The 23,778-nt window shown below is 33.2% G+C and overlaps 1 protein-coding gene across 1 annotated transcript in view; it reads right to left on the bottom strand.

Annotated features, from left to right (window-relative positions):
- Positions 1 to 634: 634 nt before the first annotated feature.
- The window catches only part of Brdt (bromodomain testis associated), a 48,604-nt gene continuing 25,460 nt past the window's right edge, over positions 635 to 23,778 (bottom strand). The window contains exons 12-17 of the mRNA XM_027935109.2: positions 21,497 to 21,558; positions 19,087 to 19,258; positions 9,490 to 9,590; positions 4,702 to 4,907; positions 4,013 to 4,193; positions 635 to 703 (exon numbers count right to left, since the gene is read on the bottom strand). Coding sequence (XP_027790910.2) covers positions 635 to 703; positions 4,013 to 4,193; positions 4,702 to 4,907; positions 9,490 to 9,590; positions 19,087 to 19,258; positions 21,497 to 21,558 — 791 coding nt within the window. The remainder of the gene's footprint in view (positions 704 to 4,012; positions 4,194 to 4,701; positions 4,908 to 9,489; positions 9,591 to 19,086; positions 19,259 to 21,496; positions 21,559 to 23,778) is intronic.

The following is a 23,778-nucleotide window of genomic DNA, read 5'->3' as shown; positions in this document are numbered from 1 at the left end:
AAGTATTTCTTTTTGGAGGGATGGCTACTAGGGATAAAACCCAAAGGCATTCTATCAGTGAACTACACTCCTAGACCTTTTGAATACTTTTAATTTTGAGACAGTCTTGCTATGTTGCCAAGACTAGCCTTGAACTCACGATCCTCCAGCCTCGGCCTCCCAAACAGCTGGGATTACAGGCGTGCACCACCATGCCTGGCATAGAAGCTCTAAATATTTTTAAAAGCAGGCAAGTATTTATTTAAAATTAAAAATCTCAACAGGAACTATGTTTTTGATACATTTTTACATATTCCTCATTAAAAAAAAAACAATCAGGGATTATCTCTTTTGGATTTTCATTGCTTAGAATAGGGCCTATAATGTATAGACAACAATTATTTGGAGAAAGAACAACATCTGGGAATCTATTAAATTTTAGGGATCTAAAGAACAAAATTTCCTATAAATGATGCCATTAAAAAATGAACATATAGCTATTTAAATGTAAGTGAAAACTGTTTAATCATTTTAGAGCGATCAAAATACAATAGAAGATTGATATTTAGGTGTCTGAAAGCAATCATTTTACCATATGCACTTTAATCTTTTATATTATCCATTTAAAGTTGATGGTTAATCTAAAAACTGCATTTTAATCAAAGTTGTTTTCAAACATTGTCATAATGTCGCTTTGAAGAGTCATATCAATGGTACCCGCCATCTGTAAAAAAGAGAACATTTTAATTACTTTTAAAATGAATGCCTTTATTATAGTTATATAAAAATGATTATGCAACATTTGGGAACAGATCATACAAATGCAAACAACTTATTTAACATAATGAATTTGTATATAATTTTTATTTCTTTAAAAATACTACTTGGTTTCCTTAATATATTGTTCATGTGGTAAACAAAATTAAACCTGTATGGACATGAAGAATTAGTTTGACTTCTTTCTCCAAGTAAGACATAAATCTCTCAATATTGACAGAGTCAATATTGAATGTGAACTGAGAGCGGGGCACAGTGGCGCATGCCTGTGATCCCAGTTACTTGGGGAACTGAGGTAGGAAGGTCCAAAGTTCTAAGTCAGCCTGGTAAACTTAACATCCCCATTCTTTTGCTTTGTATTGTTTCAAACAATACAAAGCAAAAGAATGGGGATGTAGTTTTTGCATAGCTATAGAGTTTGTATAGCATAATTTGAGGACTTGACTTCAATCCCCAGTGCCACCACAAAATAAAAACAAAAACAAAAACAAAACATTGTTTTATTTATTTCTGTAACCAACTAGTGCTGGACACATAAAATTATTCTCTAAATGAACCAATTTTCTCTGTGTGAGATAATTACAACACAGGAAATTAAAGCTATGGGCTTTCCTTGATTCTGCCACTTACTGTGCAACCTAAGGCAAATTATTTGACCGAATCTATTCTATACAGACATATTTGTGAAGAGCAAATCAAACTGCATGTATAACAATCAGAAAAATGCATTATTAAATGCTAAAATGCTTTTAAAAATAAGCTGAAGTAGAGAAAAAGCTAATCAAGGAAACAAATGTTAACTAAGCTTTTTTTCTAAATGCTCTTGTTATATAGGTTAGATATGCCTTGCCATCTGATAAGACATCAAATGTTAAAATTTTAACACCACTGCCCTCCAATGAACAGCAACAGATCAGAATAATAAGTAAAAACAGAAATTTGCAACTAGTTCGTTGGCTTTCTGGATATGAACTTGAATACTGGTGATGCAGAACAAAATTAAGAATTATTACCTATCAAAAGGGTAATAAAGGGTATGTCTAACTCAATAAACTATAAAAAATTCTTATAATTTTTCTTAGAGACAAAAATATACTTCTTAAATCCTCAACCAGGCAACTTTACTAATGTCCAGCTCCTAAGATGCTGAAGTGGACATCTAGCCTAGATAATTCCTTAAGGTGCTTAGGCCTGCAAAATGAGAGTTAGATATGTACTCCCAGTCTAACTATCATGTGATGCTACTATAATACAGATGTACTGTAAAATTTGAAGAATATGTAATGAAACCTGTTTTTATTTAAAAGTTGTAAATATATTTTAGGTCCTATTCCACCTTGACTAAAATCTGTACATCAGGAATACTCAACTTATTGGTTATTCTGTATACCAGTTAACCTTAGATTCCATAACTTAAATACTAACTAATGTTCTATAGCTGACACCATAGGATGTATATTCCTTTCTCCGTGGGACACACACTTTAACTATTCAAATTTAAAAACCAAAAGCTTGGTTCAAGAAAGTGGAATGAGGTTAGCTTTTGAGGGTTATTTTAAATGTCAAAATATAAAAACTTTTCCCAACAAGCATTAGTCAACTAGCTGAAAAATTAAGGATTTAGGTTGTCAAGAATAATAAAAGAGCCAGGTGCACTAGTGCATGCCTAGAATCCCAGCTACCTGGGAGGCTGAGGTGGAAATATTGCAATTTTGAGGCAAGCCTGGGCAACTTGGTGAGACCCTGTCTCAAAATAAAGACTAAAAAGGGTTAGGGACGTAGCTACAGTGGTAAAGTACCCCTGGGTTCAATCCCCAGTACCAAGCCTCCCCAAATAAAAACAAAAAACAAAACATCCCAAAACAATGAAAACAAAATAACAACAACAAAACCAATACATTGGCTAAAAGTGAAAGGATAGAAAGATTTTTTTTTTGGACTGGGGATTAAACCCAGGGCCCCTTAACCACTGGGCCATATCCCCAGCCCTTTTTTGTATTTTATTTAGAGACAGGATCTCACTGAGTTACTTAGGGCCTCACTAAATTGCTGAGGCTGGCTTTGAACTTGTGATCCTCCTGCGTCAGCCTCCCAAGCTACTAGGATTATAGGTATGAACCATTGTGCCTGGCAAGGATAGAAAAAATTTTACCATGCTAACACTAGTCATAGAAAGGTTAAGTGCTTATATTACATGTCAGAGTAAATAATATTACCAGAAATAAAGATTACTTCATTATGAAAAGAGCAACATAACAGAGGATGTGAGAATATAACAATCCTAAATGTTTAGATAACTGATAATAGATTCCAAATATGTGAAACAAAAGGACATAATTAGGAGGATTAGGAAAATAAATCTACAAGTATGTAATTGAGGATATCAATGCTTTTTTTCTCAATAATTGATAGAACAAGCAGCAGAAAACCAGCAAGTATATAGTAGGCTTGAATAATACTATTAACCAACTTGACCTGATCAACACTCTACCCAACAGCAGCAGAATACCCATTTTTCTCAATTGTACACAGAGTATCTACCAAAGTAGACCACGAAATATTTGCTTAAACAAAGAATTCAAGTTCAGACACTATATGTTCTTGATTTACATTAGAAACTACTAACAGAAATCATTAGTCAGAAAATTCCCAAATATTTGAAAGCTAAATTATAAATACTTCTAAAATAAACTCATGGTTAAAATGACTTAATTTTAGTTTTTAAAATATGTACATTAGAACTCCTAAATGAAAGTTTCTTAATCTAGCAGTTAATTAAAGAAACACTGATCTGAAACAAATAGCATATCTTTTGGCTACAACTCATAAGTGATTTGCAGATTTTTCAAGAGTAATAATATATGGCCAATCACTTTTGTGCCATTTTGTGCTTAATGCATGCTATTTCATTTCATTTCATCTTCATAACAGGCATTATTATTTACTTTTTATAACGGAGCAACCTGGTCACAGAGAGATTAAATGAACTGCCAGAGTTCAAAAGTCTAGTAAATAACAGAACTCAGGATTTGAACCACAGGGTTTTAGTAGCTTGAGGAGCAACACTACATTATGCTTGCTTCTTTTGACTATAACATTTTTATTTTAAGCCGAATGTAGAACCTGATTCCCACTACATAGGTAACTCCACTGTTACTAAAAAAACAAAAAAACCACCCTGAATGCATCTTTGAATATATAAAAGACAAAGCTCTATTAAATCTTTGTTAGGTTTAGCAAACTAAAATTCACTTACTGCTTCTCTCCTCCTTCGTTCTTGCTCTTTCTCCCTTGCTAAATTACGGTCTTTGAGAAGCCACAGCTTGCATTTATCTTGAGCATCCAATGACTGCTGATGTTCTTTCTGCTCTTCTCCATTGCATTTGTTTTGCATTTTATTTGAAAAAGATTCTAGAGTCAATCCATTTCCGAGGTCCCTTAAAGAAATAGTAAAATTCAAAGTAGGTTTCAAGTTCCTTAAAAATTTTTAATATGAATACACATTACTAAATAATAAATATAAAATAATGCACTAGATACCTGTTTTCCTTTTTTATGACATTGCTTTTAGTTTATTTTCGATGTGTCAAATTTTACATAGGGTAATATATATTAACAACAATAATAACAAAAGCTTTTAGAAAACTGTGACCAAGATAACCACTATCTCTTACTTATACGACGGAAAAACTTTAGGACATTTCTGGAAAATAATGTTGTTATAACTTGGTAATATCTGTATCTTTACCAGCTTAATGACTTGATTATTTCTGTCTTCTTCAAAACAGATACTATCACTTAGAAAAAATATTAATAAAAATGTATTTTTGCCATTACAATTTATTCTGTATTTTACTAAATAGATGAGCCATAGTCACTTGACAAATATTTTAAAATACATTTCTATACCTCCCAAAGGCTCCTTTAACCAAGTAAATTACAGACCTCTGATTTTCTTGAGATACTTTTGGTTCCTTTGTATTTTGTTCCAGGTGTTTCCGTATTAGTTCTTGTGTTCGAGCTTTTACTTCTTTTTCTATTGCTGCTTTTCTAAATTGATTGAAGAGCTCATCTGAGGATTTCAGTACACCTGGTGTTTTCACCGGTTTGCCTAAACTTTTCCAAGAATCAGCATTCTTAATCTTTATATCCTAAAATAAATATTTGATTCAGTCTGTAGATGCCAACCAAATTTTGGAAGACAATATCTTTTGATACAGTATTAGATGAAATTAAGATTCCAAAGGCCTTTATGCACCTTTACTAAAAGGGCCACTAAAGTCAGAAGGAAAATGAAAACAGGATAACAAATTATATAAACTTAATTCATTGAAGACCAAATAGCATAGTCCCCAACTATTTCAACTTAATGTGAGACATATGTATTAACTACATAATAACTTGCAAGAAGCATAAAAATAAGTACACTTCTCACTGTAATCAAGATACTTATGATCCTATAGGGAAATAAAAACAAACACACAAGTGATTAACAAGAGTTGAAGTAAGATTATGCCATAAGGTTGGAAAGGCATGGGATTCGTTGAAAACTCTCTGACATGTCTTTCCTTTTAGAGTAAGACGACAAAAATTAATGGATGTAGTTACCATTCTTAACATATGCCATGGTTGAGATCAATGCTGCCCAATAGATATATATGTAATTTAAAATTTTTAGTAGCCACATTTAAAGTCTTTTAAACTTAAATGTTAATTGTTATATTTTACTTAACAAATATACTCAAAGTATTACTATTTCAATATGTAATCAATATAAAAGACTTAAGATATTTCTTTTTTCATACTAAGTCCTCAGAATTGTTATTTATGCTCATACCATATTTCAAATACAAAAGTGATTAGCAACAATTAGGCTGTAAGTAAATTCATAACTTAAAGTAGTTACATATAGCTGAGTTGCTCCAAACGTATTTATGTTTTTCAATAACTGAATTGTATTAGTTTTAAATTCAAATTAAGTAAAAAATAAATAGTAAAACTTAGTTCCTCAGTTGCTACAGCCACTTTTCAAGGACTTAGTATAGCCACCTGGGACTAGAGGCTACCATACTGGACATTTCAAGTCTAGCTGGCCTTTCTAAGAGTTAATCATTATAACAATGGTAAAGAGAAAGGATTATGCAATATCCTGATGACTTTATGATTATCTCCTTAATAATTATGATTGATTGCTCTTTTGATACATTTTCATGAAATATTAGTATAACAGTATACTAATTTTCCATACAAGGCAAAAGAATATTTATGACTGATAAATTTGTGTCCCAAAGTAATTAGAACATCTCTCTTCAAATATTACCACATATATAGGGACTTTCATCAATGGTCATTCAATTATGCTTTTGAAGTTTTTGCTACTTACCAGGACAATCTATTTTTGTCCTTACCAATGGAATTGGTTTAATACCAGTTCCAGGGATCATGTGACTAATATTTACTCAGCTGAAGAATCTCACTTTCCAACAGGGATTTGAAACAGGACAGGTAATACCTGATAGTATATTTAATAGGGAACAAAGAGAATGAAACCCTGGTCTCTGCCTCAGTGCCCTAAAATTACTGAAATTGTTATTTTATTGTGATAAAATTTTAACAGACTCTAAAATAAGAAAGCTTATATGTGGGATTGAAACATAGGAAAGTTTTTCAGGTATTGTGAATAAAAGAAAAGAATTCTGATAGGCAGACATGAGGATGGAAAGCATTCCTTATGGAACAAAGAACACAATCAAAGATATTAGTAGGTGTGTCTAGAGATAATGAGTAATTCAGTTTAAATTAATTATAAAGCACATTTTATTAAGATTGATAAGATAAATTGGGATCACAACATAGATCTGTTTAATCTTTAAAGGCAGACGTTGCAAATCACTAAAGCATTTATGCAGATGAAAAACATGATCAAGAGAACTAAAATAAGAATGCTGAGGCTTAATGGATTAGAACCCAGAGAATCTCAAGTGAGACATACCAGGACCAATTAATAATGTTAAAATAACCATATTATACATTACAAGTCTGGTTGGCCTTTATAAGAGTTTATCCAACAATGGTAAAGAAAAAATATTAAAGCAATAAGGTTTGGTTTTGGTAATGAAAAGGGAAAATGAATTATCCTTAGAGGTAAATCCCAAAGAATTTAGCAACTCCTTCACTGTAGGAAATTGAGAATTGTCAAAAATGATTAAAACTTATAAGAGGTCAGATTTAAAAGTATATTTTGAATCATCTGCATAGATACCATAAACTGAAGTCACGATGGTAGATATTTAATCACAAAGTAGTAGTAGAAGACCCTGGGGTTTCACATCCTATCAAGGCACTGGGAGGGACAAAGCTATTTTAGAAGTCACTGGTTCCCAACCTAGGTGCCCCTTAACAGAATGGATAAAGTGATATATATACACAATGGAGTATTACTCAGCTTAAAGAATGACTTTATGACATTTGCTGGTAACATGAATGGAACTGGAGACTATTTTGCTAAGAGAAATAAGCCAGTCCACAAAAAAGTCAAAAGTCAAATGTTTTCTCTGACATGTGGAAGCTAATCCAAAATAAGGGGATAATGGGTAGGGAATAAAAAAAGAATAAGATCAGAGGAGTAAACAAAGGGGAATTAAAGGAGGGAGGATGGGTGGGACAGGGAAAGTCAGTGGAATGAATCTGACCTGACTTTCCTATGTACATATATGAATATACCACAGTGAATCTCGCCCTCACGTATATCCACAAGACACTAATTAAAAAAAACTATAAGTAAACAGCAGAAAGATCTACAGACTAGAGGAAAGGGAACAGGGGTTGGGAGAAAGGGAGGGGAAGGGGAAATATTGGGGACTGAATAGAGCAAATCATATTCTGTGCTTTTATAATTATGCCAGAGTATATTCTATTTTTTACATATGGTAAAATGAACCAATTCAAAAAATTAAGTCAATGGTTCCTCTGAAGAGTGTGAATTATAGGAATGGGGGCATGGCTAGATGCCATGTAAAAATTCCAACACTGGATCTCAGCTGGGAGTGAGTTTGTCACCTCCTTCCCACCAAAGCAAACATTTGTTAATGTCTATAAACATTTTTGGTTGTCACATTGAAGTGAGTGAAAGAGTAACACAACATTAGTGGACATTGGTTTGGGTTCCTATTAAACATCCCACAATATACAGGTTTACCCTTAACAAAGATTTACCCAGTCTAACACATCAACATTCTATAGTTGAGAAACTGCAATTTAAGATGCAAACAGGTAGTGGGAAAATATGACAAAAAAGAATAATGGATAGAGGTTATAGACACAGCAAGAAGCTCTACAATAAATCTATTGACTGAACAAAAATAAAGAATAGATATGGAAAAGTTTGGCAAGAAGAGATTCTATCACTTAAGGCAGAAGTAAATAAGAGAAGAAGGACAAAGCTAAGGATTCTGAATAAAAGAAAGATGAGATGTTAAGAGTTTGTTGAAATCATTCATTTTCATTTCAGCACTTACTTGGGCTTGAACCATATCTGGACTGCAGTTTATGCATGAAGATTAATTCCAGAGATTTCTGGGAGTACCAAAATTCTATAGCCTCTCTCTTCAATTAATGTTAATATTGCTTATGATGAGGGAACAAGCAGGGAGTGGGGTTGGGACATGATGTCAATATTGAAATTGTTTGACCATTTGTGTGTGTGTGCGCGCGCGTGCGTGTGTGTATAGAGAACAAGCTACACAATCACATTTCTTCTAAATCTTTCAACCAAATATTTTAGTTCCTACTATATGCTAAGCATTGGGAATAAAAAAGAATATACATGTCACTTTCACTGATAGTACAAACTTCAATGGTGTAACATAACTTTATGTTCTACTGCTTATTTTTGCTCTTGCCCTTTTGGAAATCTTCTTTTCAAACTTTATTTTGGACCAGTCAAAATTACAAAGTTTTATTAAATTAGAAATACAAAGATTATTGTGTTTAGGAAAACAAACATTTAAGAAACTCTGTAGCATTATCCTTTCTGAACTAAGGATGTTGGATGACACTGTTAAGGGAAACAACAACAAAACAAAATTAATGTTGGTTGTCAAAAAAGGTAATGTTTAATGGTTCTATTTCATCCTTATTAGTAACAAAATACCTACATTAAACATAGTCTTTAATGATAATATTTACTAGTAGAGCATTATGTAAGAAATCAATGATTCAAGCACAAGGACCAAATCAGTATGTTCAAATCTAGTAATGCTATATTTCATAAGTGTTCCCAAACAAGCAAGGCCCAGGGTTCAGTCCCTAGTGTATACACATATATATACATAAATGTGTGTGCAGCAAATACAAAAAACATCATAGAATTTGAAATTAAACCTAAGCATAAAGAGTGATGATAGGGGCTGGGGTTCTAGCTCAGTGGAAGAGCACTTGCCTATCATATGTGAGGCACTGGGTTTGATTCTCAGCACCACATATAAATACACACACTCTATGTGTGTGCGTGTGTGTGTGTATATAAAGAAAATATATAAAAAGAAAAAGGACTGATGATAGTGGATGGGGTAACAGTTGTTGCTCACATCTAGTTTTTAAAACTTATATATGCAAAAATTACATCTAAAGTTTCAATCTCATTCAAACTAGGGCTTAAAATCTCTTATTCCAATTCTTATTCAATTTTGAATCTCTTTAAGATTTATGAGAAAAAATAATATTACTTTTTACCTTTTGCACAGGAACTTGACATTCAGATTCTAACACCATTGCATCATTATGACCAGATGGATGTATCATAGTTGGGCCATTCAAGAGTTGCTTGGAATCACCTGAAAACACATATTTAGAATGGTACAATCAAAGTATTTTCTAGTATTTATCCAGAATTTGCTTTTCTTTCTCCTTTTAGGTCAGACACTATGAAAACAAAATGTTTAATTTTTGGACGCATCTTAACTTTGGAATATTTTTCATCAGGGACTTGTACTGAAAAAAATAAACATTTTTCACTTGAAAGTGACCTCCTTTGTTTTCTTTTTGTTATTGTCTAGTTTTATTCTGGTCATCATAAAGTATAGCTGACATTTTGGCTGAACCAACAAAATCTATTTGCCTGTTCTTTGCTATACAGCTCTCCCAGTTTGTAGACTGACTTCAGCTCTACAGGTGCATCTTGACTAGGTCAAACCAATCACAACAATTCCATCTCCCAATCAGTAACTCATTTAAGAACAGACCAATATAGGGATCTCAGGGAAGGATGCTGGGGTGGACCATTTGAGAACAACAACCATAACACAGAGAACAGAGGAACTAAGATACCAGACATATCTGGCAATAATGGCTAGTGAGATGATGGTGTAAGAAATGAAAAAATTTGACTTTGAGGTGAAGAGAACAAACTATGAAATCTTGTTAATTCTCTTTCTTCGTGTGTGTGTGTGTGCGCACACACACTCATGTGCATGTTTGTGCGTGCTGGGGATTAATGTTAATCACAATTCAAGCATAATCCCATTAATTCTTAAGCTTTCATACAAATATTTCATTTATTATTATGGGCGAAGATAAACTATAGAAATAAGAGTCTGAACCCTAATCAAATCATGGCTATCTTGCTGGCTATGCATGGCAACAAAGGCAGTTTGAGCTGATTTTTCTGTCATTTGCAATCAAGAGCATCCTGATACATGAAACTTACTTGACTACTTCTGTTTCAATTCTCTCTAGCCCTTTTCTATAGGTTCCAAATAGTGGTAAAAGTACAGAGGGGACAAATCAAAACTGAGTGGCTGTCTTTGTTAACTGATTCCAGCTCACAAAATCCTAGCCATTTATATATATTTACACATTGTAGGAATTTACACCTAGGTTTCTGTTACCAAAGAGTATCTGACCTCTTCTCTGGCTATAAATGAAGCTAAGGTTTGAAAGGAGCAAGAAACATCAAGGGATAGGAGTGAGCATAGGAAGAACAAAACACTTGTTGAAGGATGTATGAATGAAAAAAAAATTTTAAATTTGTATATCTCTACACAGCCCACAATAGTGATGTTTTCTTCTTCCTCCTCTTCCTCCTTCTCCTCCTCTCTTCTTCTTTAATACACTGATGTTTTCTCAGTTCAACAAGAAATGGGAAAATAGGAAGAAAAGCTACAGGCACAAAACTATATACCTTGTCTGCCAGGGGTGAGATATTTTTTAAGAAGTAGAAAGAGTATGTATGGCAGGTGAAGTAAATTCTAAAAATGATTCTTGATTTTCTGACTCTTAAGTTGGCAAGTGGTAATAGTGCCATTATCACAAATTAAAATGAAAATATCACTGGGCACAATAGTGCATACCCATAATTGCAGTGAATTGGGAGGCTGAGGTGGGAGGATCATAAGTTCTAGGCCAGCCTTGGCAACTTAGAGAGACCCTGGCTCAAAACAAAAGAAAATAGATAAGTAGTGCTGAGGGCATAGCTTAATGGTACCGTGGCCCTGGGCTCAATCCCCAATACTGTGATAAAAAGGGAGGAATACCAAAATCTGGGGACTGAAAAGGAGATTTCAATTTTTACAGGATGTGTTTGAAATGCCTATATGATATTTAAGTAATGATACTCAACTGGAGTTGTATAAACATGATAGATATGTTTGAGACATAAAAATAAGAATGGAAGTCAAAGGCACCAAGATTACATGAAAGAATATACAGTGCATCTCTTCCCAACCTTTTCCATGTCAAAATATGTAGAAAATGATAAAGGCATGGCACACCTGGGTAATGGGGAAGGCTGCTTCACACCATTCCTATGAGAGCTTAGGGGAATGCTAGCTCAGTAAGCCTGTGCTTTGGAATCTCTGAAGTAGAATAAAAACATAAGAAGCTTAACATTTAGGATATAACTCATCTGGGTAATCAGGAATAACAGTAAGGAATATTCAGGGAGATGGAATGATCCAGAAAATAGAGTCAAAGAAGCCTAGAAAGCGTGTCATGCATATAACTCTCTGGGAAATATTTTGTGTGAATGCTCCTCTGAAACCTTAAAACACTATAAAACTCACCTTTATTCAGAAACCTGTTCTTCATCTCATTCTAGAGCTCTTTAGCTGGACCAGTATCTAGCCAGTACCCTTTGGATCCACCAAAGCTTTATCCCTCCCTTTGTTAAATAAACCTACATATGTCCCTAATTTGCAGAACTCCTCATCACAATTTCTTTCAAATTTCTGTCTTTACCTTCTTTCCATCATTGACACTTAATTTTTTGCCTGCTTTAACAGTCCAACTGGTCTCCTCCTTCTCTGGTCTCTATGATCTATTCCTTCAACTATACTATATAATATTGCAGGTCCTTTGCTCAAACAAAACAAAACAAAAACTCCATTGACTACACCCTTATCATTATGCCCAAAGTATCCAGAGTCCAAGTTTTTGACAATCTTCACCTGACCTACCTTTCCAAATTTATTTCCCCACATCCCTGTTTATCCAACCAAAGCTTTAATCACATTGAATTATTAGTTGCCCAAATACTTTCACATACATTGTTTCCTCCATTTGCAATGTCTGTTAGTCTTAAAGTCTTATTTTTTCCTCCAATGCCCAACTCAAATATTAATTCTGTAAAATATGCACCTGCCTTTCTCTTATCTCCTCAAATTTAACTTTGCTTCTTTTAGTGAATGTTATTTTTACTTTATATGCATGTTATTCAATTCTACAAGTTGGCAAACTCATTTAATTTGCTGTGAGAATTCATGTTGATATGACAATATAAATATTTGTATTAAAAAACAATACAAGCCAATGGAGATTTTCATGAGATGAGGAAAGATTAAATTATAAGGATAGTAAGATTAGTAATCTTTTGTGACCAAAAATTTAGAAAAAAATGAGACATCTTTCATTTCATGATAGAAATAAAAATGGGGGGGGGGGGTTGAAGAGGTTGAAGAACACTAACTTTGTCAAACCATTTGCCAATAAGTAAACTTCAGAATAAAATTGATTACTTTTATAATTTAAATTTAAGATGAGGTTTAAACAAAAAATTGATTTCAATTGAGATTAAACTCCAGAAAAGTAAATTTCTCTATTTTACACTTCAGTTTATATATCTGACATTTCCCTTGGTCATAGCGCCACCTACAGTTGACAAATAGTCAACTCTAGCATCATCCAAACTCCCCTACCCAGCATTGTTTTCCAAGGTATCAAATAAACATATGGAGGTGATAAAAAGGACTGATCCTAGTTGATGGATGGAGTGATAAACACTGAGACTTTAAAAAAACCAAGAGACTGATCCTTACTGAAGACTTAGTTATGAAGTCTGTCTTTTCACAGATGGATGTTTTCTTAAGATAGAAATAAAAGAACATCTTGTTTGCATTATTACCATTATTTTTCATTATCCTTATTCCTTTTCAAAGACAAGGTTATCATTATCACTCTTCTATAATTACATACTCTAGTGAAAACAGCAACATTTTCCTACTTTGATTTTTTTTCCTAATCAGACCTCAAATATTCAAATCTTTAAAATTAAAAACCTAAAAAAAAGGAGGACTGGTTGTGGCTCAGTGGTAGAGCACTTGCCTAGTAAGTGCGAGGCACTGGGTTTGATCCTCAGTGCCACATAAAAATAAATAAACAAAATAAAGGTATTGTGTCCATATACAAATAAAACAAAGAAAAAACAAAACAAAAACCCCACCAAACCCCCCCAAAAAAACCTTCTACTGCTCAAAAAAAAAAAAAAAAAAAAAGTCTCCCTGTTAAAAGCACCAGCTATCTTCCCATCCTTGTCACCAACAAGCTTCTTCAACGACTGATTAATATTCACTACACCCAGATTCTATTACTTTTCAACTTACAGCAGTCTGGTTTCTTGGTTTCTGGTCCAATTACATTGGCTACTCAAAAAGCTTTTGCCAAAGCAAAACTTCTCACATTGCCGATTTTAATCCTGTCTTCATTCCTTAATCCTGCTTGAATATTCTGTAATATACAATATTCTTGATGATGACTTCCTTCTACAAATCTTTCTTCTTCTTTTTCTATTTTTTGAGACACAGTCTTGTTATATTGCTCAGGATGGCCTCAAACTTCTGGGCTCAAGTGATCCTCCTGCCTCAGCCTCTTGAGAAGTTGTCCTGGATTACCTCCTTTTTTTTTTTTTTTTTAAATTTACTAATTTCTTCTACTTTTATTGAGGTTTTATTTCCTAGAATTTTGTCCTTGGCCTTTTTTCTTTCTAATCTGCACATTTTCCTGGGTATTTCCATTCATTTTTGTGGTTTTGAGTAGTTCTGCATATTGAAAATTCCTAAATCATATTTCCTGTTAAACCCTGTTAGTTCCAGAAACCCATTTCTGTTTTTTAAATTTCCAGTTAGATATTCTGTAACATCTCCCCTCCCAAACTGACTCTACCTATTGTTTATTCATTTATTGGCTTAAACAACAAGTATTTATTTCTCATTGTTCTGGAATGAGATCAGGGTACCAGCAGGTTGGAGTTCCTGCGTTATGAAGGGCCCTCTTGCTGGGTCTTCACATAGAAGAGGGTAAATTAACTCTCTGCTCTTTTGATAGGGCACTAAGCCCATTCAAGAGGACCCTCAAGACCTAGTTTCCTCTCAAAGGCCACAATGCCAAATATCATTACATTAGGAATTGGATTTTAACAAATGGATTTTGGGGTACACTAACATTCAATCCATAACCTGAAGAATTGTGCCCTAAGGGGTACAATTGTCCTTGGGATAAGAATAATAGCATAGCTAACATATATTGAGTACTTACTTGAAGAAAACCACTTATACCTTGAATTTTATATGTGAATCCTTAAGACTCTATGAAGTCACTTTTATTATTATTATAAATAAAAGGAAATTAAAGCCTTGAGAGGTTAACTGAATTTTCTAAGTAACAGTTAATGTCACAACCCTTTATAGCTCTATAGCTGTATATATAGAATTTTCTGTTTCTTAAGCACCAATCTTAGCCTAATAAAATCTTTGCTGTTGTAGTTTTGTAGTGCTGGGGATCAAACCCAGGTTCTCACACATGGTAGGCAAATGCTCTACCATTGAACACATTGCCAATCTCTAAAATCTTAATTTTGTTATGCTCCTATTCAATCATGACTGAGAACTATCATATTTTCATACTTTTCTCTGAGTATCTTAAAATCTATTTCCAGAGACAGATGACTATAAATATAAATATTTCCTACTTTGGAGATTTGTTCATTCCTCTTCCTAGGAGGCCCTCTATTGCTGCATTAGATATTTCTCTCTTGGTTGATGGGAATTGACCCCAAATTCCTAGGACCTCAAGAATGCGAAGAATGTGCTTTACCACTAAACTATACCCTCTAGCCTCTGGTATTTTTTTCTCTTGATCTCCTTTCCCTTTCCCACAATGATGAGATATATTAAGACAAAGTAGAATACTCAAAATATTAGGGAGTTTTATACTGGAAGCAACAAAAGAGAATCAAAACCTCTCTTCTTCCTAAATCTGTGTTGTAGTAAAAACAGCTTAGAAAGTTTTTCTGCTTGAAAGCTACTTCTGCCCTTGCAAGGCCAAGTGGAAACCAGGAAACAGGAGATGTGGACAAGGAAAATTCACACCTGCCCAATCTGGGTCTAAATACATTAGTGTCTCATGGTTTAGGCATTCTAAGCTGGGCTCAGTGATAACAAGAGAAGTAAGCTTTGTGCCACACATCAAGCCCTCGCTCCCCACCACAACCAAGTTGAGACAGTTAAGGTATCTATAAAATCAAATCAATCTAACAATACAAAAATTTAGCCAATTTTGGGAGATGTTTTCAGTAAACAGGAACCACTACTAGGTAAGTTTTTCTAGCCCAAGTTTCCTTAACTATAAAGTAAATATATATATATATATATATATATATATATATATATATATATATATATATATATATATAATAATATACACATATAAAATATATATGTGTGAATGTGTGCGTGTGGTGTGTGTGTGTGTGTGTGTGTATGTGTATCCAGCCTCATTTCTCTACGCACATAATCTCTAAATATCTTTTCCTCATTGCAGTCTACCTTTGTTACATATGCACAATTGTTATAGCAGCATTTCCCAAGTCTGCTAAGAACTTGGAACTTGGTAGAATGTGTTTGGGCAGTGATAAGACTTTTTTATATCACCTATGTGTCAATATATAGTATTCATGTGAAAGTAAATTGAGTATAAGCTATATAGTAACTTTTCTTTCTTTCAAATGTAATAATTATCTATGGCTATAAAGTAGATAATTTCTTTTTTTAAAACAATATATTTTTATTTTAATATTTCTTATATTTGAACCAACATAAAAATAGGTATATATTCTTTATGCTTACAGTTCTCATACAATAAAAACTAAACATTTACAAATTAAACTATTTTTTTTTTAATTTTAACTTTTTTTTATTGGTTGTTCAAAATATTACAAAGCTCTTGATATTCATATTTCATACATTTGATTCAAGTGGGTTGTGAACTCCCATTTTTACCCTGTATACAGATTGCAGAATCACATCGATTACACATCCACGTTTTTACATATTGCCATATTAGTGACTGTTGTATTCTGCTATCTTTTCTATGCTCTACTATCCCCCTCCCCTCCCCTCCCCTCCCATCTTCTCTCTCTACCCCATCTACTGTAATTCATTTCTCTCCCTTGATTTTTGTTTCCCTTTCCCCTCACATCCTCTTATATGTAATTTTGTATAACAATGAGGGTCTCCTTCCATTTCCATGCAATTTCCCTTCTCTCTCCCTTTCCCTCCCACCTCTCGTCCCTGTTTAATGTTAATCTTTTTCTCATGCTCTTCCTCCCTGCTCTATTTTTAGTTGCTCTCCTTATATCAAAGAAGACATTTGGCATTTGTTTTTTAGGGATTGGCTAGCTTCACTTAGCATAATCTGCTCTAATGCCATCCATTTCCCTGCAAATTCCATGATTTTGTCATTTTTTAGTGCTGAGTAATACTCCATTGTGTATAAATGCCACATTTTTTAATCCATTCATCTATTGAAGGACATCTAGGTTGGTTCCACAGTCTAGCTATTGTGAATTGTGCCGCTATGATCATTGATGTGGCAGTATCCCTATAGTACGCTCTTTTAAGATCCTCAGGGAATAGTCCGAGGAGGGCGATAGCTGGGTCAAATGGTGGATCCATTCCCAGCTTTCCCAGGTATCTCCATACTGCTTTCCAAATTGGCCTTACCAATTTGCAGTCCCACCAGCAGTGTACAAGTGTACCCTTTTCCCCACATCCTCGCCAGCACTTGTTGTTTGACTTCCTAATGGCTGCCAATCTTACTGGAGTGAGATGGTATCTTAGGGTGGTTTTGATTTGCATTTCTCTGACTGCTAGAGATGGTGAGCATTTTTTCATGTACTTGTTGATTGATTGTATGTCCTCCTCTGTGAAGTGTCTGTTCAGGTCCTTGGCCCATTTGTTGATTGGGTTATTTGTTTTCTTATTGCTTAATTTTTTGAGTTCTTTGTATACTCTGGATATTAGGGCTCTATCTGAAGTGTGAGGAGTAAAGATTTGTTCCCAGGATGTAGGCTCCCTATTTACCTCTTTATTGTTTCTCTTGCTGAGAAAAAACTTTTTAGTTTGAGTAAGTCCCATTTGTTGATTCTTGTTTTTAACTCTTGTGCTATGGGTGTCCTATTAAGGAATTTGGAGCCCGACCCCACAATATGTAGATCGGAGCCAACTTTTTCTTCTATCAGACGCAGAGTCTCTGATTTGATATCAAGCTCCTTGATCCATTTTGAGTTAACTTTTGTGCATGGTGAGAGAAAGGGATTCAGTTTCATTTTGTTGCATATGGATTTCCAGTTTTCCCAGCACCATTTGTGGAAGATGCTATCCTTCCTCCATTGCATGCTTTTAGCCCCTTTATCGAATATAAGATAGTTGTAATTTTGTGGATTGGTTTCTGTGTCCTCTATTCTGTACCATTGGTCCACCCGCCTGTTTTGGTACCAGTACCATGCTGTTTTTGTTACTATTGCTCTGTAATATAGTTTGAAATCTGGTATCGCTATACCGCCTGATTCACACTTCCTGCTTAGAATTGCTGTTGCTATTCTGGGTCTTTTATTTTTCCATATGAATTTCATGATTGCTTTATCTATTTCTACAAGAAATGCCGTTGGGATTTTGATTGGCATTGCATTGAACCTATAGAGAACTTTTGGTAATATCGCCATTTTGATGATGTTAGTTCTGCCTATCCATGAACAGGGTATATTTTTCCATCTTCTAAGATCTTCTTCTATTTCTCTCTTTAGGGTTCTGTAGTTTTCATTGTATAAATCTTTCACCTCTTTTGTTAGGTTGATTCCCAAGTATTTTATTTTTTTTGAGGATATTGTGAATGGGGTGGTTTTCCTCATTTCCAGTTCAGAAGATTTGTCGCTGATATACAGGAATGCCTTTGATTTATGCATGTTGATTTTATATCCTGCTACTTTGCTGAATTCATTTATTAGCTCTAGTAGTTTCTTTGTAGACCCTTTTGTGTCTTCTAGGTATAGGATCATATCATCCACAAATAGTGATAACTTATGTTCTTTTCCTATCTTAATGCCTTTATACAAATTAAACTATAATAAAATATTTTTAAAATGCAAATTAGTTATCTTAATTTATTTAATATAAGAAATAATACTGTTTTGCTCAAATAGAAAAATTTTTTGTTCAAGAGAATCAAAATAAATCACAAATATTTGGTTTAATAGCAAAAAGCTATAGTTTCAGATTCATTTTGCTCTTAAACAATGTTTTTACTTTAATAATTAAGTGAACATTCTGAAACAATGTTTTTACTTTAATAAAATGAGAATACTTGTTCACATAGTTATCTTATTCAAACTGGCATTTATAATTTCAAGTCTTTCTTTCCTCTATGATGGTAACCAGGAATATTAACTAAGCCCTGCTAAACATGGCAGTTCTCAAACACCAGTTTTAAAGATATGAGAACCTACAGACTGAAAATTGAAAACTGTCTTTCCTAAAATCTGTGATAATGACTACTGAATACAATTAGTTTTAAATATAAAATAAGAACATTTTTGACTATTTATTTGCTATTATGAAGTAGATGATTTCTAACAATGTGCTACAGTGATTATTTCCAACCTAGAATTTATCAGATATGATTTTCAATATTTCTCAGATGTGCAATAAAATTTATGATGGCCTTAGCACTGTCATATATAAGTTTAGAAGTCAATTTCTCAGTATTTACTTGTTAGTTTCTTACCTGAAGGAGGCCAAATTTGTAAAGGTGAAATGTTTTTCACACTCTGTAAATGTTCTAATTCTTGATAACCAAATGCTGACTGGTGGTGATTTGGTGGTATGGCACACATATTTTTGGTCTGATGAACAAGAGTAGTTTTAGCAGAGCTTGTATCTTGCACAGAAGATTGCATCTGTAAAGACAAAGTTATCTTTCAGAGTTTTAATAATACAAGAAGAATAAAAGAACAGAAAAACAAAAGATAAGAATATGCTTTAATGAATAAATTTATCTAAGTCACACAAACCCATAGGTATAATTATCCTTATCATACTAATGGGGAAACTGAGGTTTAGAAAGATTAAATAACTTGACCATCATGTAGCTTATAGTCTTAGTTGCTAGTACATACAGAAAATTTACACATGTTATTAAGCAGTAGTACTTCTTAATAGTTTTAGAAGGTTTTCAAAAGGTTCCTGTGATCCACTGAAATAAAAATTGATCTTTTATACCAATTCTAGAGACCAAATCATTTCCTTTATCCTTTTGTCCTTGCTGACTTACAGACATAAGGGAAGAAATCTAAAATTATATCATGGTCAACTCAAGACTATCAACAAATTCTGATTCAGTTAACTAAACAGTTAACTGTTTATTAAATAAAAGCTGCTGAATGAAATAGCTAACATTTATTTAATGCTTACTACATGTAAGGCACCAAGCCAAGTTTTTAAATCTTGTTAACAATCCCATAAATTAGTTATAATTATTTTCTCTATTATGGTTTACAGTAGGACATAAAAATAATAGAAGTAATTTACCTTAAATCTCACACCTATTCAGTGGCAAGCTGTTATAGTACCAAGATTAATAACATTTTCTACTAAGCTTTGAGTTGTAGACAGCACACAGGTAAATCATTTTTCCCCCTCCATCTATTAAGGGGATTGGAGCAAATCAGTAGAGAAGGCAAGTCAATGAATAACACCTATGTTATCCTGAGTAAACTAAATGCCATAGAAGGTGTACCTCAACAAAAATGTAGACCCAAGCCCAAGTCAGATGTTCAAGGTTAAATCAGCAAATGATCACTTTCTGAATCTACAAATATACACATTCACTCACAAACATAAATTAATATATACTCTCTTTAATCATAAATGGGCATTTTATTCCTCAGTGAGTGAGAATGAAAAAAGTTTGAACAAAGATTGTATGAAGAAGGCTTCAACAGTTTCTTCATAGTTTGACCTAATGTTTTGATTCCACTAATACTTATAGCAAGGCAGATAATTCATATTTTAGAAAGAACAACTATTTGCCTACCAAGTTAAATATTCCAACACTTCACTTGGGTATCTGAAGCCCTCCCCATTTATCTCTTACAAGCCCTTTAATTCCTTACAAATGCCCTCAACTACCACATGACCCTAAAAATACCTGTTGTGCCTCATTTGCCTCTCTTCATGCTATTCTGTTTTTTTTAAAAAAAAAATAAGTCTCTGATTTGTATATCAATATCCTAATCATTTAAAACCCATTTTAAGGATTACCTCTTCTGTGAAGGCTTTCCCTCCTTCAGGCAGCATACATTCTTGCATTTTCTTAAAAAAATCATAACTATAGATTATTAAACATTCTTATATAATTTCTTAACTATGATTGCTTCCCTTTTCACAATTTAGAATTCTTTCAAGAATTATTTATTGTTCTATTTATCTCACCTAATTAAATGTTATTATATAAGTTTGCTATAATTCTTTTCTTTCTTTTTCTATTTGTCAAGGTTTCATTATGTTTCCCAGACTGGTGTTGAACTCATGGGATCAAGTGATCCTTATTCTTCAGCCTCCTAAGTAGCTGTGACTATAGGCATGTGCCACCATGCCTGGCTGTATTTGAGATGAGTACAGGATACAAATTTTATGAGGATAACTACTTGAATTACTAATTAAGAAAATAAAATTCTATTTTTTGATTGTTAATTACTAATCACACAAAGAAGTGCTAAACTTGGTAGCCATTGGTTATAAACTTTATCTATAGAAACCCTATCATTTTCCACTAGCTTTTGTTGAAAAAGTACACATTATTTTGTGCATATACAACTGAGTGCACACTGGGAATTACCAAGGCAGTTTTTTTTGTATTCAGATTCTCAAGGCTCAGCTAAAGCTCCTATTTGTTCTACTTATCTGTTTTGACTTACATAATAGCTACATCTTATTAGAACTATTAAGCCAAATAGTTCCTCTAGTCAAAATGTTTTTAGGAAGAAATCTTTGAAACAGTTGAGCTGAAAATAGTGACAACTTTTTTTCATGTAAATAAATAGAAAACAATTTTAAGGAAAGCTATCACTATACCAGTGAGTTGTAGCATATATATTGTTTTCAATTCTTAGTTATAAATAAAAGAATTAATTTACCTTTACATTCTCTTTAGGAGGTGAATCATTCTGTTTTACTCCAGTAAACTTAGGAAATATTTCTGCAAATGTACATAGATAATTTTTTCAGTATTTATCAGCTTAAAACTATCAAATTACATTTTTTCCATATCAGAAACAAAGTGGTAATTCAAAAGAATGCCTTTAATAACCTCTTATACCAAGAAATTCTTGAAGTCACAGGATTTTGCCCTGTTTGAATTAGCCAAAATTTCTAAAGGGATACCTGCTTTTTTGTTTGGGAAAAAAAAAAATCTTTTCCTATAATGGAATAGACAACCACTCACAAATTCCAACTTGGATTATGATCAGGTAAAAAAGAACAGTGTGTTACTTCACAGTAAAGAGCTTCAGTGATAGTTCAAGAAAGGAACAAGCTAAAACAGCAGAGATAACAAGATTTCAAACTAGCAGTACCAATTTACTAAAATCATCCTTTACCCAAGTAGTGATAAACATAGCCATAAGAGGCTTAATTAAAATAGTTAAGAATTTACTATAAGAGAAGGGGTAATTTATTATCTGAGAGGATAGTCTTTTATTAAAAGTGAAATTATTTGTTTTCGTGGTGAGGTTTGCTCAGCTTGTTAGGCAGTGAATATTACATCTAATTAATTTTCTCTTTACTTCCAAGCTATTTGGCTGCCTCAACTCTATAGCAACAAATGAGTTTTATAGAACTTCCTTTACCTTTAGAAATACATGTATGGTTGACATTAGCAGTAGAAAATGATAGAAAAGAGCTTTCTCTGTCAGGGTGCGAATAGGTTCTTGAACTTTCCTTATCCTACAATTGATTCTGGAGCTATCCTCCCCGATCATAAGCCTAAGTCAGTGTGGTAAAGCACCAAACTGGTAGTTACTACCTTGATCCATCTCTCCAAGCCAGCTTTCATGAACCATCAGAGCATTATTTGCTTCAGGCTCCAGGGTACCAAGGCTGGTCAATACCAAATATTATTCAAACTTAAAACATTCTAATTTTAATAATTACCTTCTGCCTCCTGAAATGCCATCAGTTTCCATTGGATGTGTTACTGTTCTTTCCTCTCCTAAAATGTTTGATGCTGGACATTGTTAAAATTGCTAAATGCCACTCAATGACATGCTTTAATTTAAGGAATTCAAGTATTTAAAATGACATGAACCATCTTAATGTCACTCAACTAAGTATTACTTAAGAGTTGGGGTGAGGTGGAAGGGTAAGATTAGGAGACAGATTGAATTGAGGATATAAATCCAGGTAGCCTTCACATTTAAGGGAGAAATTAGTTTCCGCTTTGAACAAAAAACAAAAAAACAGACTTCATTAATATGATCATATAATATATGCACATCTATATATCTATCTTAATTATTCAAACATGTACCTAAACTACTTTATTCTATAACATAAACTATTAACTATAATAACATAGGACATACCACATTAGAGTTCTGTTAAAAAATTTAAGGGTATCACCTTAATTTTCTGACATATAGAACTAAAGCTCAGAACTATAAAAATTAATACCTTGAAATCTGAACTTAGCAAAAGGTATCAAAAAACTTCAATTAAAGTATCAAGACCACATAACATATGTAGCATGTCTCATTAATATCTTAATGATTATATGTAGATGAATAATGATGGCCTACAACTTAGTACTCTGCATCTCATTCAAATCTTACCTAACTGCCTTCCAAAAGCACATTAATTAGAACTGCATATATGTTTACTCATGAGTTCCTAGCCTTCAAAATTAAAAGCATACATACATGTTTTCACCATTAAGCTTTAGATCAGACATCAATTAAATTGAGAACAATTACGACAACACACACATTGTCAACTAATTTCTCTGGGGAACTGTGATTACATGCATACCTACCTTAAGAGGATCCAACTGGGTAATATATGTAAACTACTAACCAAATACATACTATGTAAGTTATACAATGTTTGAATTGCACATCCCCCAAAACTTCAATATAAAATTTTTATTTTAAATTATGGCAAAACAATCATAGAATTAAAATACAAGATGGAATGGTGGAGATCTGGTTGAAAGTCTCATTTAATACCCATCACGTATCAAAGCACTGAGACGGGTGTTCAATATTATTAAGTCAATTACAACTAAAAATCCTGAAAAGCTGAATAGAAATTTAATACCATAATGTACAAACAGAATAATGTTATATATAGCAGAAATAATTACTAAAGATTTTTAAATTAGAAAAACAAATATACTTCCACAGGACAGGGTATAAAAGTGATT

Source organism: Marmota flaviventris, chromosome 10, assembly GCF_047511675.1.
Source record: "Marmota flaviventris isolate mMarFla1 chromosome 10, mMarFla1.hap1, whole genome shotgun sequence".
Taxonomy (NCBI): domain Eukaryota; kingdom Metazoa; phylum Chordata; class Mammalia; order Rodentia; family Sciuridae; genus Marmota; species Marmota flaviventris.
This window is presented reverse-complemented; position numbering and strand designations above follow the sequence as displayed.